General features: G+C 37.2%; 2 protein-coding genes across 2 annotated transcripts; both read right to left on the bottom strand.

Annotated features, from left to right (window-relative positions):
- Positions 1-985: 985 nt before the first annotated feature.
- Positions 986-5,761, bottom strand: LOC113766553 (polygalacturonase-like). The gene is made up of 6 exons (XM_027310731.1): positions 5,638-5,761; positions 4,099-4,158; positions 3,436-3,815; positions 1,738-2,027; positions 1,399-1,627; positions 986-1,210 (listed from the first exon to the last, which is right to left on the bottom strand). Exons 1-6 carry the CDS (start codon positions 5,759-5,761, stop codon positions 986-988), a joined length of 1,308 nt encoding a protein of 435 aa, XP_027166532.1.
- A 9,505-nt stretch (positions 5,762-15,266) lies between these two features.
- On the bottom strand, positions 15,267-17,277 carry LOC113766850 (polygalacturonase-like). Its single transcript, XM_027311010.1, has 4 exons — positions 16,840-17,277; positions 15,998-16,287; positions 15,674-15,902; positions 15,267-15,485 (listed from the first exon to the last, which is right to left on the bottom strand). Exons 1-4 carry the CDS (start codon positions 17,275-17,277, stop codon positions 15,267-15,269), a joined length of 1,176 nt encoding a protein of 391 aa, XP_027166811.1.
- Positions 17,278-17,574: the final 297 nt, after the last annotated feature.

Genomic DNA, 17,574 nt, shown 5'->3' with positions numbered 1-17,574 from the left:
GTCTCGACATTTCCCAGCAGATTTAATCTGTACTCGTGTTTGAGAAAATAGAGTTAAATAGAGAAAATACTTGTATGATAATAATTGTTAGCTGTGCATTTATGTGATTGGTTAGAAATGATTTAAATGTATGAATAAGTGCCTATATGGGCACTCATTAGAAAAATACAGGATGAAAATGCACGTTATAACGTAAGAAAGATGAATGGTTATAACTCTTTAAGCAGCTTCTTATAGCAAAAACTTCTAAAACTGGATCTCATCTCGACTGTAACACCAATGAACCAAATTCATCCATAGAAAAATTAATTACAACTTGAACTTGCTAGTAATCGGTTGAATTAACTTTGTTTATATGTGTCTCATATGATTGATCGTGTTTCATTGTATTTCCCTACTTGAAACCTCAGTCTCTGATATCCATATGGAAAAGGACACCCTATATATGGGTGTACAAATTAAGAAAAAAAATTATTTATTTTATTAAGACCAATGGAAGTTATTAGAATTTTTTTTTTCGCGAACCAAAAAAAGTATATTATGAATTTTTCCGAAGAAATAAAAAAAAAGAAATTATTAGAGGTTAAAATAGTGGAAGTTATTGGAAGTTACTGAACTTTGGTAATTATGAAATCTGTCACTTTTTGCACATTTTATAAGATTTTATTTTTCCAATGTTTATAGATTTTTCTGTTGGATAATATTGAGTTATTATCATTATTATCAATATTGAGTACTAGCACCTACTCTTTTTTATCCTTAAATTTCATTTCTTTCTATGATTCATACTTCTTTGGCATTGGATTACAAATTTTTCATTAAGATAAACCCTTTAAATCTGATTAGTCCAAAAACATAAAATTTTGTAGGATAAGAACAAAGGGGCCATGCAAATTGAGTAACTTAAATTAAATCCATTTTACTATTGGAAACTAATTCTCAGTCTATTGCATGGCCAGGCGAACGATAACACTACGCCAACGCCTCAGCCGCACGTAGTTCCAGCAGGGCCAAGCAGACCAAGTGTAGTTCCAGCAGCATTGGCACAAGATGATTTGGCTGGTTGATTTTTGTATGTCAACTTCACATCTTCCAATCTTATTCCGCTGCATGGATTCTTCTTGCTACAATCAAATTTGACTGCAATTTCTGTTGCTGATGTTCCGTGGATGTCTTGATACGTAACATCATTTATTTTTATGCCAGACACCTGTCAAAAATATTGAAGTACAAGTTATCAGAAAATTTTGTGCATTTTGAAATATGCAGAAAGAGATTTTCACCTAGTTGTCCATCTTCATGCTTTACTTTCTTTTGTTCAAATGGAAAAAGGGTTAACACAAACTCTTCATTATCTTTAGCCAGGAAGTGAAATAATTTATATATGTAGAAGTTTACCTGGCCAGGACAGTTGATGTTATCTGGGCAATAGTTCTGATCAATAATGATGGGGTTTTGGACATTGATCATAGTGGCATGCTGGAACAAAACATCCTTGACAAAACCTTTGCTTGGCCTACCCCATGATTTAATCCTTACACCATTCTGTGTATTCTTGAATGTAACATTTTTTACAGTCACATTCTGGACTCCCTCTTCTTCAAAATCTTTTCCAAGACTCCCAATGCTGACCCCCAATAATAATAATAATAATAATAACAATAATAATCAGACTCAGATTTTCCAAATAAATAAAATTGGTTCTTTAAAAAGAAGATGATTATTAATTTTAGTTACCTGATACCATGGCCAGGGCCACAAAGAACATTTTCAATCCACAAACTAGTAGTGCCAGGGCCAATTGAAACGCAGTCATCTCCAGTACTGATCTTGGAATTCAAGATTGTGACTCCTGATGAATATTGCACATGAATCCCGTCCGTGTTGGGGCTGTTTCCGGCCGCCGAAACCTTTACTCCTTGCAGTTTCACGGTATTGCAGCCGTTGAACACCAAGTGGAATAATTGGCTATTGAGAGAAGTAAGGCCGGCAATTGCAATGTTGTTTGAGTTGGTAAATCCCAATGTCTGCATGCATGAAAAAAGGCCATTTAAAAAAAAAGAAGCATTACTTAGACAGACTGCAGGCCATTAAGTTGCTTAGCTCATACATCTTAGCAGCATTTAGATTTGAATGGTTCCTTGAAAATGTGCCAAAAAAATGTATTTAAAGAAATCAGATTCATAATTTATAGACAGCCCAAAATTTCGTTGAATTGAGAACTCAAAAGGCCAAATTAAAGGAAGTAATGGCATTTCTTGCTAATATAATGTCTAGATATATTGCCACTTTGACAATTAATGAGTGTGAGTAAGTTTAACGGAAATGTTAGTTATTAATTATTTCTCATTAGTGTGACAATTAATTAGTTTTATTCTTATAATTATCTCTTATCAACTTTTTCTTTTTTGTCTCGCTCTCTTGACATCAGTTAGAACGCATTTGGTAAGCGAGTTTCATACTAAGCTAGTCATTTGTGATACATATAATTTGGTTAAAATTAATCGAAATGAGTTAATGGGTATGATAAGCCCATTCTATGGATTTTGTGACCATCTACTTTTTAGTGGCTACCTACCGATGTTTTAATTAAAATTAAAAAAGATAAAGAAATATTAGAAGAAATTGAGAAAGTGGAGGAACTATAGAAGAGAAAGGAGTGCAAAAAAGAGGGGAAAAAAATGCAAAACGTATACTTAAATTTTAGGTACCAAACATTCTACTATATGTTTCAAGAAAAACCAAATACCATTAACTAGCTAATTATAATTATAGCGACCTTGATAAACATTTATCAAAAGGCTCCAGATCAGTTATTGAATGCGAGACAGTCTAACCCTAATAAATGTTTAGAATAACCATTCCACTAGGTGGTAATAATCAAATGCAAAAAAAAAAAAAAAAAAAAAAAGTGAATGCCCTCGACAGCAGAAAAGAAATATATGACAAAGGAGTTTGATGTCATTTGACATGGAATTCCTATACGCATAAATCCACGTACCAGAATACATCACTATCTACTATTTGCATTTCCAATTATGTTGAAAATGGGTAAGCATTTTATTCAAGTCATATGACAATTATTTTAGGCTTCCGATAAAGAAAGAGGAAATGAGAAGTCTCTGCATTCAAGGGTCAAGGCCTCTATGTAGTGTAGGTATGAGTTTTGATTGAATGATAAAATTGGAGTGATTAAATTCACTCCAATTTGGCATTCATAAGCACTTTCTGAGCAGTTTAATTGATAAAACGCTTTTGTAATGGACGGGTTACGAATCTGAATCATCACAGTATTAATTGATACCTGCAGTTAAATCCTCAGGGAAGTTAGTATTGTATAATATATCGTACCCTTTAGAGTAATGTAAATGATGTCGGTTCTTGTTTTGGAAAAAAAATAAAGTTTCAAAACAATATTGAGACTATCCAACCTACCGTTGCTCCCTGAGGACAATGCTTGCCGGAGTTTTTGCAAGCCCAGAGACCAGTCCCTTGGCCATCAAGGGTTCCACCGTAAATCGAAAGTCCATTAACTGTTTCAAACTTGAGCCAGTTACCGGAATGTCCAAGAACATTATAATCAGATGGAGCAACAAGGGTTCCATCGATGCGAATGGTTATAGCATTGTTCTTGCAATTTTGGCCCCAAAATGAGGCTCCACCAACCAAAAATCTTCCCGGTGGAACATAGATTGTTGCAGGCGCAACTGAGGCACAAGCTGCAGCCCATGCACTCAGAAAAGAATTCGTGGAATCACTTCTCCCGTGAGATTTCGCCCCGTAACTCTGCACATTGTACGTTACACTCTTTGCTGCTGACAAGAGGAAGGAAAAGAAGAGAAATGGGATAGCGAGAAATCTCATTTTGCTGTTCATTTTCTTATCAGGGGTGGCTACTAGAATCTGTAAAGGCTAAGATTAATTTTGCTGTAATAATCTGAGGGATGAGGAACTTGAAAAGCAATGGGCGATATTTGTAGGCTTGGAGTGGATGTAGGGATCGAGCAAATCACGCCATGCTGCCAATAGTTTTGTTGCTTTAATTTCTTGTGTTTAGTCAATGTCAGAAATGGCAGTTTAACTTTAACCAACAAAAACAGTATGAGCAAGCGTGAAGCACAAGAAGAAGAGGAAACAGAAGAATTATCGGCTGAAGTTCTTATCACATGAGACGTGGTTATTATAATGTGAAAAGGGTTTTAAAGAATTGGGAAAACAAAATGGAAGACTAGTTCTCAATAATTAAATGGAAGAAATATTCTACGATCACATGGTTTGTATCCCATTGATTGATTTGCAAAAATTTCGTAATTTTAAAGGAAGATCATGAGAGAAAAGTTAAGATAATGACAAGCAAACATCCCTGTAAAACTCCTTTAATTGCTCTTCTTCTTTAGCATGGATATTCAAAATTCCACGAGGATAGAATAGCATGGATAAATGTGGGCTATGTCCTGAGAAGGAAGAGGCTTTTCTTTTTTTAAAAGAAAAAATTTTAGGTTCCTTTTCAAACTTTGTTTTTAAGTAGTTGAGAGATGAAAAAAAAACAGAAGAAAAAATTAAGAGTAGTTGTTGAGAGATGAAGGTTGTAATGAAGGAATTATCAGTGAAAACAAATCTACTTGTTCATGCAAAATTAGCCATTGATTATAACAGTTTAATGTTAATCAAGTCAAATTTGGAAAAGATTTTTGAGTTGGTTAACTTTTAAAGCAGCTTCTTATAGCAGAATTTGTAAAAGCATCAAAGGATTAGCCATGATCAATGTTATCTTGATGAACGAGTTTCATTCATTGAAAGTTTGAAACTCGAGCTCGTCCTAACAGGAATACTAAAAATACGAAATTCAAATACAACAATTCACTAGAAAAGAAAATATTGATTCGAATTTGAGCACTATTGTAATTCGGTGGGGTTAGTATTTAATTGATCATCTTTAAATTGTCTTCAAACCTTTAGTCTGTAAAAACTATATGGATTCTAGCTTTAATTTTTTTTTTCTTGAGATATATGTATGTATGTATGTACGTCAACAATTAATAATCTGAAATGGGATCGCAATTTACACCCCAAAAACGTTGCTTCACTGATTCAAGGAAAAAGTAGAGGCAGAAACAATCTTGATTAGGCCGTGATTGAAGGGGAATATGTGCCATACCAAATTTAGTGTCCAATAGGGGAAGTTGCCAAAGTATTTTAGGTAAATAATATGAAAAAAAAAATTTTGAGCAAGAAATTTGAAGGAACTTTTCTTGAAACCCAAGTCATTTGTTTGATTTAATTTGGGAATCTCTGGGTTTAAAATCTGGAAATTGTGTATTATGCTTTTCCCTTTTGCAATATGTTACCATTGGTAAGTTATATCCAGAGGGGGTGAATCAAAGAGCAGAATGTTTTTAGTCAAAATATGTGCTCTGGCTGAAATTACTTAAACTCTACTCGAAAGCAACCAAGTAATTAAGGGTTGTATTTGCTAATTGGAAAAAAAAAAGTATTAGGTCTGACAACTGTGGAGACCTCGGTCTGCCCGGTTCTATTAGCCCGTTCACTCCTGTCAGCAACAAACACCTCATTTTGGACACCCCCAGACGAGGCGATCCACGAAGTTACTCTAAAGAGGCGTTCCACCTCGTCTACCTCCTTGTCCAAGACTACTGACACCTCGGCTATTTGTGTGACTTGTGACTGATGGAGTAATTAGGCTACCAACCACCCTTCTAATCAGACATACACCTGATATTGCTGCCCTAAACTGCCTCATGATGTTAGATAGGGAATAGACCCCATCATTCCATCAACAGGCACAACTACTATAAATACTCATCTAATACTCCCAAATGAGGTACACAATCTAATTTGCACATTCAATTTCCGAACTATATCTAACTTAAGTATCGGAGTGAGACCGGAGGACAAAACCCCATCTACTCTTCGTTTGGCAGATGAGCTCGTGTGTTCGTGACTCGCTGATCCGACTAGAATTCACCTCGGCAACAACTATGTAATATCTGAATAATAATGCATTAGAAATTTCTGAAAAAGGATCTCTAATACCTTTGCTAACTAATGCTGCTGGTTGACCCTATATCATTTTATTTCAGTCTGTTGTGTGCTAACTAACAATCTCACAAACATATGTTTCCTTTTCTCAGAAGGCTAATCTGCTTCATGATTGGCCTTTTGCTTACACATTGGAAGTTGCATAAGATCAAATAGTACAATAAAATTCTTTGAAATGATTGCTTCATTTCTTTCATGAAATTATATTGGTAAACAACATTAATGGATGATTATTTGTAAATACATTATTAATCTCATTTAAACAACTGTTTATTTGAATATCAGGGCTGCTGGACCTATCTATGAATTGTAAGATGCAATAGGGGGTGTCTTAGGGGTCAAATATTAATTCTGCTCTTCAGCTCGTTAACAGTCTATTTGAGATTTGGATTGTAAGGTAGACAAATCAAGCTCTAAAGTATTGTAACATATTTTAGGTTTTTGACTAAAGTCAACCTTCAACTAACAATCAAGAAACTGTCAAAAAAATAGTGCAAAATGATTATGCTGCTAGGCATTGTACTCATGCTCATCTTGATTCAAATCATTATTTTCTGATTCAATTCTCCTGGATTATCCAAAGGATTCTTTGATATTGCAATATAATCAAAGCTGTTGGATTGGGAATAGTGACCTCCATGAGCCAATCATTGCTCAAGGACAAAGAAAAAATTAATAACGTTCTAAATCTTTTTTTTTTTTGGGATGTTTGACCATCATAGAACATATTGTAAGTTCAGTTGTTCAGTTATTCAGTTTCGAGAAAGGCACATGCATGGATAAGGCATCTCCTTCTTTGTTGCATATATGGAAGAAGAGAGATTTCTGGATTGTGATTATAGTTGTTCATTATATATGTTATACAAACACAAGAACAAGGCCCGGGTACCGTGTTAGGGGATGACATGCCTGCATGTATTATTATTGTTGCCTTGCCTCATATCATACTTTGCCAGTCTCGACATTTCCCAGCAGATTTAATCTGTACTCGTGTTTGAGAAAATAGAGTTAAATAGAGAAAATACTTGTATGATAATAATTGTTAGCTGTGCATTTATGTGATTGGTTAGAAATGATTTAAATGTATGAATAAGTGCCTATATGGGCACTCATTAGAAAAATACAGGATGAAAATGCACGTTATAACGTAAGAAAGATGAATGGTTATAACTCTTTAAGCAGCTTCTTATAGCAAAAACTTCTAAAACTGGATCTCATCTCGACTGTAACACCAATGAACCAAATTCATCCATAGAAAAATTAATTACAACTTGAACTTGCTAGTAATCGGTTGAATTAACTTTGTTTATATGTGTCTCATATGATTGATCGTGTTTCATTGTATTTCCCTACTTGAAACCTCAGTCTCTGATATCCATATGGAAAAGGACACCCTATATATGGGTGTACAAATTAAGAAAAAAAATTATTTATTTTATTAAGACCAATGGAAGTTATTAGAATTTTTTTTTTCGCAAACCAAAAAAAGTATATTATGAATTTTTCCGAAGAAATAAAAAAAAAAGAAAGAAATTATTAGAGGTTAAAATAGTGGAAGTTATTGGAAGTTACTGAACTTTGGTAATTATGAAATCTGTCACTTTTTGCACATTTTATAAGATTTTATTTTCCCAATGTTTATAGATTTTGCTGTTGGATAATATTGAGTTATTATCATTATTATCAATATTGAGTACTAGCACCTACTCTTTTTTACCCTTAAATTTCATTTCTTTCTATGATTCATTGATAGGGTGTTAATTGTTAGCAATTTTATTGTTAATTTTCCTTTTTATCCTTGCCAAATATTGTTTTAATTATTAATATTTACTTATATTTGGTATTGGACCCAATTTCAGGGATTGAAGCAGAAAACTACAAAAAAGGAGGGACTTTTGGAGATAATTGAGACTTCAAATAAGCCACAGACTTGGCCCACATGGTGATATACACGGACTGCATTTCTTCTGCTAATTGGGAGTGTCTTGAGTACTTAAGAGTCCTAAGAGCAATGAAAGACGAAAAAGAGGAGGAGACATCAAGAGGCCTTGCCTTTTGTACTTTGATTTGGAATCTGCGGCGGGGACCACAGAAAAGCATTAGTCATTGGACTTTGGAAGGAAAGAAACGTAGGAAGCTTTGAGAGTTGTTTTTGTTCCTTATTTGTGGGGACCACTGGATGGATAGCTTGGGTCATCTTCCTTTTGGCTATAAAAAGACAATTGTAAGAAAGGCTACAGAGACAGTTTTTAGCATAGTTTTAGTTTTCTTTTCTTAGCTCTTTCGCATGGTTGTTCTCCATTAATGGAGGACTAACCTCTTAATTCTAGTCAAGGGGACAACTGAAGACTTGGTTCAACAATTACTGTGAGATCTAATTTATTTTAATTGCTTCCTTAATTTATTGGTATTTATATGTTTCCTGCTTTTAATTGCTATAGCTCGTGTGAGTGATTGAATAGATGCGCAATATTTAATTATTCACATAGGCTATTTTGCTAAATAGGGATAATTGAATCCGTAATTGTTCGTTATCTCTATCTTAGTAGCAACTGGCGTAATTGGGTTTATGTCAGGGGAGCATACGATCTAGTTTAAACAAACCCTCGTAGCGTGTTTGTTAGTTAGGATTGGGCCTTTCTAATTATTAATGCAATCTAGAAATTAAATCCTACGGTCGTACCTAGGGTTGTTTTTGGGTTAGAGAAATAGCTAACGGTCGTACCTTAGCTATCGAGAAATTAAGGAAGGGTTGGTTGTTTATCGCGTGCATGACAACTATAACTAATCTATTAATAAATGTGGAATTATCTGTGAATCAATGATCAGTGCCTGAACCATTTCTGAAGTGTACCCTTGGCTAGAGTTTTCCCCAATCATTTCTTTTAATTAATTATTTTCTGCAGTTAATTTATTTAGTTAGCATTTAATCCAAAACCCCCCATACTTTGGACTCTAGAAGAAACAAATTATCCCCAGTCCCTGTGGATTCGACCCTACTCACCGCTATATACAAAATCTGTATTTTTCTCGAGTAGGTATTTATTATTGCACAGGTTCGGCACCTGTCAATTTTTGGCGCCGTTGCCGGGGACTGGTGTCAGATTAATTTGTTTCTTTTTGAGTTCACCTTGTTTTCATTTTTAATTTATTTTTCTCTTATTTATTTTTTTTATTTTTTATTTTTTTTTATGGCTGCTAACATTCCATACTTTGATGATAGACTGGACTTTGTTCCTGAATGGGGTTATGAGACTCATGTTTTTCCTAATGATCAATGGGCTGTTGCAAATTGTGAAACTTATTTTGACTCAGGTTATTCAACTGACACATGCCCCGCATTTCAAGATAATCTAAGTTCTCCACTTGATACTTTTGGAGATTTTCCACCCCAATATCAAACGTGGTATGACCCTTATCCAAACAGGTATGATCAAGGATGGTGGGATAATTCCAATTTTAATTATGCGACGGGGACAATGGATTTTCAACAGCAAGAGTCTCAGCAATCATCCTCCGTGTCAGGTATGTCTCTTGAAGAAATGATGGGATTACTAATTGCTAATACAAATCGATTTCATCAGGAGACACAAGCGAGCCGTCGCGACCTGGCGGATCAAATGCGTCAATTGACATCCAGGATAGAGCGATTAGCTTGTCACCTTGAAGAATTGCCCTCACAAACCAATATCAATCTTGAAGGAGATGAGAGTGCAATTATCCGGCCAAATGACATGGAACTGCAAGAGTTTCAAGGAAACGGATTTAAAGATGCAGTTGAAAAGGAAGTTGAAGTGCAAAAAATGAGACTCCAGGATCAACTCATTCAAGTGAATGAATCCAGTGAACAATCTCCAAATGCGGTGACATCTCCTCCATTCCTTCATCAATATTCTCCTGACTCTTACTCTTCAATTCCTGTTAACGAAATTGACTTTATTATACCAGACGATTTTGAATTTCATGACAGGAATAAAGTAAGAGTGGCGATGGCAAGATATCTTGAACCAATAAATGCAAGTGGGGGAGGAGTGAATGGAGAATGCAAATTATCATCGACTCGTTTGGCGCCATTCACTAGTCCATGGAAGCCCGTAGCTCGTATGCTCAAGGATTATTCTATTACGAGGGCTATCAGGACTATATAGAGGATGAAGCAATTAAGACGAGCCACAAGATTTTATCCTCCATGAACAAAACATGATAATGTCTAGCCAAAGACATTAAAGAAAGGCGCTTTTTGGGAGGCAACCCAAATATTGATTTTATTATTTTTTGTTGTTCATTTCTTTCGTTTTTCGTTTCTCGATTGAGTAGTAATTGGTTTTCATATTTCCTCCACTGTTATCAGGAAGTGAAATCTTGGCGTGCCCACGCGGTGTTTGCGTCTCCTGAGGTCAGAGGACGAAGACCAATCTTGGCGTGCCCACGCGGTGTTTGACGACCCAAAAACAAAGGAAATAATTTTTCACTTTCAAAAAAAAAAAAATAATAAAAAATTTTTTTTTTCTTCCCTCTTTCTTTAAATAACAGTAATTTCCTTTTTCATTTTCAGTTTTGGTATTCAAAAATCGAATTTTCCAATCTCAATTCAATTTTAAAAAAAAAAAATTTTTCTTTTTTTTTTTCTTCTTTCTTTCTTTCTTTCTTTCTTTTTCTTCTTCTTCTCCGCCGCTCCCCTGTTTCCCTCTTTTTCCTTCTTTTTCTTTCACGCCGCTACCGCAGCTCACGCTCCACCAACGCCATCGCCACCACCACAAGCTCTCCTCCAACTTCGTCAGCCGCGCGCCACCACTCTCCCCTCGCCGCTCTCCTTCTCCTTCTCCAGTGGTGACCCGCTTCTATCGCCGCCAAGCTCCAGCCCCCACTGAGCTCATCCCACGCTCCCACGCAGCCCGCGAGCTGCCAGCTCGCGGCCAAGCTTCACCTTGCGCCACCAGTTCTGCCTTCGCCCACCACCAACCTCTGCACCGCAGCTGCTGTCCACCTCGCGCGCGCGCAACTCCAGCCGACAGATCGACCCCATCGCGCGGCAGTGCGACCCCATCAACTCCTCTGCCCACGCTCCGTCAGCTCGGCCACACGCTGCGCACAGCCGCGCCAGACAGCCACGCTGCTCACGAGCTCAGCCGCCTGTCTGCGAGCTCCACCGCACACGCTCCTCCCTCTCGAGCTCCCCCTGCCCAGCCGCGCACCACCACAGCAGCTCCACCCACGCGACGCACAGCTCCCGGACTGCCATCGCCGCTTCCGTCACCCACTGCCACCAACGACACCGTTGGGCAGTGGGCAGGTATCTCTGAGTCCCTATGTTCCCAAGTTGCTCTTTAGTCTACTGCATTTTTAATGTCAATTTTTGGGCTCCATTGACGGCTCTGTGGTTTATGTGCTCCGTGAGACATTTCAATAGCCGTTGTGTGCTTCCTTGGTGCTGTTAAGTTGACTTGCTGGTTTCCTAAATTGGAGACATTTGTTGATTTATTAGCACACTAGCACTGTCCCTAGTCCCGTTAAGTACAATTGGTGCATTCTTTGGGGTTGATTTGGGAGTTAGTTGCCAATTGCTTCTCGTTTTGATTTCTGCTCATTTTTGGTGCTATTGGGTGTGTTCGGATCTATCAGGTGCAGTGGGTTGGCAATTTGATTTACTTTTTCCCCTGTGCATACACCAGTGGCACTGGTGAGGGTAGTGTACGTACCATTTGTTACTCCTGTGTTATTGGTTGCCTCATTGACTACTGGGCATCTTTATTGAGTTATTTCTGTCCAATTTCTAAATTGTTGTTGTTGGAGTGCCTGTTGCTTGGCTCAAGTGCTAATTTTGGTCGGCTGAATTGGGTTATTAATTGTCCAATTGGTGATATTTGTTGAGGTTCACTTGCTCAAATTGGTTGAAATTCACTGCTCTGTTGGGGTCCCTGTTGGTATCACTTGAGTTCTATTTTGCTAGTTTCTGTCTTGCGTCATTTGAAGTGCCTTTGGGTGGGCATTTTCTGCGTTTGTTTGTTGAATTGGAGGGCTACTGTGCCACGTCCTTTGCTTATTGCTGTTGGTGGCGTCTAATTGACTTGCTGGGAGTATTTTTCCTATTGATTTCAATTGCTAAATCTTTAGAACATTTGTTGCGATTTTGGGTAAAATTGGGTTCATTTGTTGAGATTTGTTGATTTATTTAGACTCTATTACCGCTTCTAGTCTGTTTGATCGCCATATTCGTTGGAATTGACTGCGTTCAAGCACATTGTTGGACGTCCTCGGCCATTGATTGAAACTGCTGCATTGTTTGGAAATTTGCTGGTTTGAAGTTCTCTGTTGCACTCTAGTTCGCCTGGATCAAGACGCACGTCGGAGCTCTCCTTCCCTCTACAATCTTTCACTGCCGCGCACTACCGTAGCACCATTTTCACTCCACCGTTCCCACCTATTCCATAGCCGCCCGAGACCTTCCACCACGTATTCAGGGAAGTGTAGTTGTCCTATTCGCTTTCTTTACTTTATGATCTCCATTGAGGACAATGTCGAATTTAGGTGTGGGGGGGAGAGCTGTGGTACAGCTGGTATTTCTGGTGTTCAGCTTTTAGTTTTTTTTCTTTTCCTTTATTTTCGTTAGTTTTTGTTCTATTTTTCATTTATTTTCTTTTCTTTTTCTTTCTAGTGTCAAGTTTCATTTGAATACCAAGTTTTGATGCTGGTTTGTTGTCTCTAATTCTGTTATTGCCAAGTTTATTAATAAAAAGGTATCAAGTTGATGTGGTTGAGTTCAAGAATATCTCTTGGTGAATATCATAATTGGCTTGACTTTTCTATTTTTGGTTAACTTTTCTAGGCATAGGGAATGATTGTTGGCATTTTTCATGTGAATAGGTCCAATTATTAATTTTAGTTCTCCATATTTGGAAATTTGAGGTTAGCTGCTGTTATTTTTGTGTTATTTTAGTTATTGTGCTACATGGTTGTAAATAAGAGTTGACTGTACTCCGCTAGTAGTTACTACTGAGTAACCGGGGATTTTCACCTAAAGTGTTGATTTTCGCGTCAAAAGGTAGTAGTTGCTATGAGTGCGTGGTCCCGTAGCAATTAGAGTTGAGTAACCGGGCTCCTCCATCCGTCAAATGTTGGAGTTCGCGTCAAAAGGCTCTAAGGGCTATAGACTAAGTCTTTTGTTACTCAAAAAAAAAAAATGAAAAAAATGAAAAAAAATAAAGATTGTATTAGTATGTGAATAAGTCAGCTTGCCGGTTTGTGATCTTAATGTCGAGATTTTGGTTAATAGTTGGACCATTTGCTGATAAATGTGAGCAACCATTCCTTTTTCTTAGATTAGTTTGCTTTAAATTGGAGGAGTTGGTGGTTGAGAAGCTAACCGGAGTGGTTTTTCTTGGATCTTAACTGTGATGCTTGATATATGTTTTTCTGGGTATCTTGGCAATATGATAGTTAGAGCAATAGCCATTGTCAAAATTTTGGTGTTCAATTGCTGTTCTTATGCTTGAGGGCAAGCATGATTTAGGTGTGGGGGGAATTGATAGGGTGTTAATTGTTAGCAATTTTATTGTTAATTTTCCTTTTTATCCTTGCCAAATATTGTTTTAATTATTAATATTTACTTATATTTGGTATTGGACCCAATTTCAGGGATTGAAGCAGAAAACTACAAAAAAGGAGGGACTTTTGGAGATAATTGAGACTTCAAATAAGCCACAGACTTGGCCCACATGGTGATATACACGGACTGCATTTCTTCTGCTAATTGGGAGTGTCTTGAGTACTTAAGAGTCCTAAGAGCAATGAAAGACGAAAAAGAGGAGGAGACATCAAGAGGCCTTGCCTTTTGTACTTTGATTTGGAATCTGCGGCGGGGACCACAGAAAAGCATTAGTCATTGGACTTTGGAAGGAAAGAAACGTAGGAAGCTTTGAGAGTTGTTTTTGTTCCTTATTTGTGGGGACCACTGGATGGATAGCTTGGGTCATCTTCCTTTTGGCTATAAAAAGACAATTGTAAGAAAGGCTACAGAGACAGTTTTTAGCATAGTTTTAGTTTTCTTTTCTTAGCTCTTTCGCATGGTTGTTCTCCATTAATGGAGGACTAACCTCTTAATTCTAGTCAAGGGGACAACTGAAGACTTGGTTCAACAATTACTGTGAGATCTAATTTATTTTAATTGCTTCCTTAATTTATTGGTATTTATATGTTTCCTGCTTTTAATTGCTATAGCTCGTGTGAGTGATTGAATAGATGCGCAATATTTAATTATTCACATAGGCTATTTTGCTAAATAGGGATAATTGAATCCGTAATTGTTCGTTATCTCTATCTTAGTAGCAACTGGCGTAATTGGGTTTATGTCAGGGGAGCATACGATCTAGTTTAAACAAACCCTCGTAGCGTGTTTGTTAGTTAGGATTGGGCCTTTCTAATTATTAATACAATCTAGAAATTAAATCCTACGGTCGTACCTAGGGTTGTTTTTGGGTTAGAAAAATAGCTAACGGTCGTACCTTAGCTATCGAGAAATTAAGGAAGGGTTGGTTGTTTATCGCGTGCATGACAACTATAACTAATCTATTAATAAATGTGGAATTATCTGTGAATCAATGATCAGTGCCTGAACCATTTCTGAAGTGTACCCTTGGTTAGAGTTTCCCCAATCATTTCTTTTAATTAATTATTTTCTACAGTTAATTTATTTAGTTAGCATTTAATCCAAAACCCCCCATGCTTTGGACTCTAGAAGAAACAAATTATCCCCAGTCCCTGTGGATTCGACCCTACTCACCGCTATATACAAAATCTGTATTTTTCTCGAGTAGGTATTTATTATTGTACAGGTTCGGCACCTGTCATTCATACTTCTTTGGCATTGGATTACAAATTTTTCATTAAGATAAACCCTTTAAATTTGATTAGTCCAAAAACATAAAATTTTGTAGGATAAGAACAAAGGGGCCATGCAAATTGAGTAACTTAAATTAAATTCATTTTACTATTGGAAACTAATTCTCAGTCCATTGGACTTGATGATTACAATGACTACTATTGCATGGCCAGGCGAACGATAACACTACGCCAACGCCTCAGCCGCACGCAATGTCCATCTAAAGCCACTTTCTGTGCTATAATTTCCCCATTATATGTCCCCATTATATGTCCTACTACCATTTTTCTTTATCCTTTTTTTCTTTTTTCTTTTTTTTTTCCTTTGTCTACAAACAGCTATCAGGGCCAAGCAGACCAAGTGTAGTTCCAGCAGCATTGGCACAAGATGATTTGGCTGGTTGATTTTTGTATGTCAACTTCACATCTTCCAATCTTATTCCGATGCATGGATTCTTCTTGCTACAATCAAATCTGACTGCAATTGCTGTTGCTGATGTTCCGTGGATGTCTTGATACGTAACATCATTTATTTTAATGCCTGACACCTGTCAAAAATATTGAAGTACAAGTTATCAGAAAATTATGTGTATTTTGAAATATGCAGAAAGAGATGTTCACTTAGTTGTCCATCTTCATGCTTTACTTTCTTTTGTTCAAATGGAAAAAGGGTTAACACAAACTCTTCATTATCTTTAGCCAGGAAGTGAAATAATTTATATATGTAGAAGTTTACCTGGCCAGGACAGTTGATGTTATCTGGGCAATAGTTCTGATCAATAAGGATGGGGTTTTGGACATTGATCATGGTGACATGCTGGAACAAAACATCCTTGACAAAACCTTTGCTTGGCCTACCCCATGATTTAATCCTTACACCATTCTGTGTATTCTTGAATGTAACATTTTTTACAGTCACATTCTGTACTCCCTCTTCTTCAAAATCCTTTCCAAGACTCCCAATGCTGACCCCCAAAAATAATAGTAATAATCAGACTCAGATTTTCCAAATAAATAAAATTGGTTCTTTAAAAAGAAGATGATAATTAATTTTAGTTACCTGATACCATGGCCAGGGCCACAAAGAACATTTTCAATCCACAAACTAGTAGTGCCAGGGCCAATTGAAACGCAGTCATCTCCAGTACTGATCTTGGAATTCAAGATTGTGACTCCTGATGAATATTGCACATGAATCCCGTCCGTGTTGAGGCTGTTTCCAGCCGCCAAAACCTTTACTCCTTGCAGTTTCACGGTGTTGCAGCCGTTGAACACCAAGTGGAATAATTGGCTATTGAGAGAAGTAAGGCCGGCAATTGCAATGTTGTTGGAGTTGGTAAATCCCAATGTCTGCATGCATAAAAAAAGGCCATTTAAAAAAAAAAGCATTACTTAGACAGACTGCAGGCCATTAAGATGCTTAGCTCATACATCTTACCAGCATTTAGATTTGAATGGTTCCTTGAAAATGTGCCCAAAAAAATGTATTTAAAGAAATCAGATTCATAATTTATAGACAGCTTAAAATTTCCTAGAACTGAGAACTCAAAAGGCCAAATTCATATATCAGTTCAAATTGTAACCGCCAAATGGGCACCCGGGAGTATATGAACCATGTGACATTTCTTGCTAATGTAATGTCTAGATATATTCCCACTTTGACAATTAATGAGTGTGAGTAAGTTTAACGGAAATGTTAGTTATTAATTATTTCTCATTAGTCTTTTGATCAAACCTTGAAACTTCCCACTTCCCCACTAGCTTCAGTTATGGCCACTATTAGAGTCCAATTGAATGCACATTACATAAACTTCCCACTTCCCCACTAACTCCTAAGCAGTTTGTGAAGAGAGAAAATAGGAACTGAAATGGTGAAGGGGCAATTCGGTCATTTTGACTTACCGCTGCGCCGCTTGGACACTTCCTGCCGGAGGCTTTGCAACCCCAGAGATCAGTACCCTGGCCATCAAGAATGCCACCGCGAATGAAAACTCCATCGACCCATTGAAACTGAAGCCAGAAATCAGCATTTCCAATGAGTTTGTAATCTGAAGGAGCCACGAGGGTACCATCTATTCTAAAGCTTATAGCTCTATTCCTGCATGGTCCCAGAAATTGTGCTTGCTTCACCAAATACCTTCCTTTTGGTACAAAAATTGTGGCCGGTTCGGGAGAGCCACAAGCTGCAGCCCATGCACTTAATAACGACTTGGATGAATCAGTTTTCCCATCAGGTTTTGCTCCCAAGTCTAAGATGTTGTATGTGCCAGGAATGGCCAATGATTGATTGAACAACAAGAAGAGAAGTGTAAGAGTAAAAAGACTAATGGGTTTCTCCATTTTCAACTTTTTCACGCACTCACAACTGTAAAAGGAAGGAGAGGGGACAAGGGAAGAAGAATGTAGTGGAATCAAGAATTGAGATGGAGTTTGAAGGATGAAGAATAAAAGCACTGGAGTGGGATATTTATAGAGGGATTAAGTGCAGCATAAATTGTGATCAGTTGGAAGTAGAAAGGATGAGAAAAGAATGTGCTAACTTTTGAACCAATTGGAATCAAAAGCAAGCAACCAGCGCCGGAATTGGGATGGGAAATGTGTGATGGTCACAACGGAAAAAGAATGAACATTACTTCA

Source organism: Coffea eugenioides, chromosome 3 (assembly GCF_003713205.1).
Source record: "Coffea eugenioides isolate CCC68of chromosome 3, Ceug_1.0, whole genome shotgun sequence".
NCBI lineage: Eukaryota > Viridiplantae > Streptophyta > Magnoliopsida > Gentianales > Rubiaceae > Coffea > Coffea eugenioides.
Note: the sequence above shows the minus strand (reverse complement) of the source record. Positions and strands in the feature narration are given on the sequence as shown.

Bases quoted from the DNA above. Each gene is read 5' to 3' on its own strand.
- LOC113766553 (XM_027310731.1), bottom strand. From the start codon at position 5,761: ATGAGGCAGTTTAGGGCAGCAATATCAGGTGTATGTCTGATTAGAAGG. The intron at 4,159-5,637 runs GTAGACGAGGTG...TCATGTGATAAG, and splicing joins CAGTAGTCTTGGACAAGGAG to AACTTCAGCCGATAATTCTT. The intron at 3,816-4,098 runs GTTTTTGTTGGT...TCCTCTTGTCAG, and splicing joins GCTTCACGCTTGCTCATACT to CAGCAAAGAGTGTAACGTAC.
- LOC113766850 (XM_027311010.1), bottom strand. From the start codon at position 17,277: ATGGAGAAACCCATTAGTCTTTTTACTCTTACACTTCTCTTCTTGTTG. The intron at 16,288-16,839 runs GTAAGTCAAAAT...TTATGCATGCAG, and splicing joins AGTGTCCAAGCGGCGCAGCG to ACATTGGGATTTACCAACTC. The intron at 15,486-15,673 runs GTAAACTTCTAC...TATTTTTGACAG, and splicing joins ACATCAACTGTCCTGGCCAG to GTGTCAGGCATTAAAATAAA.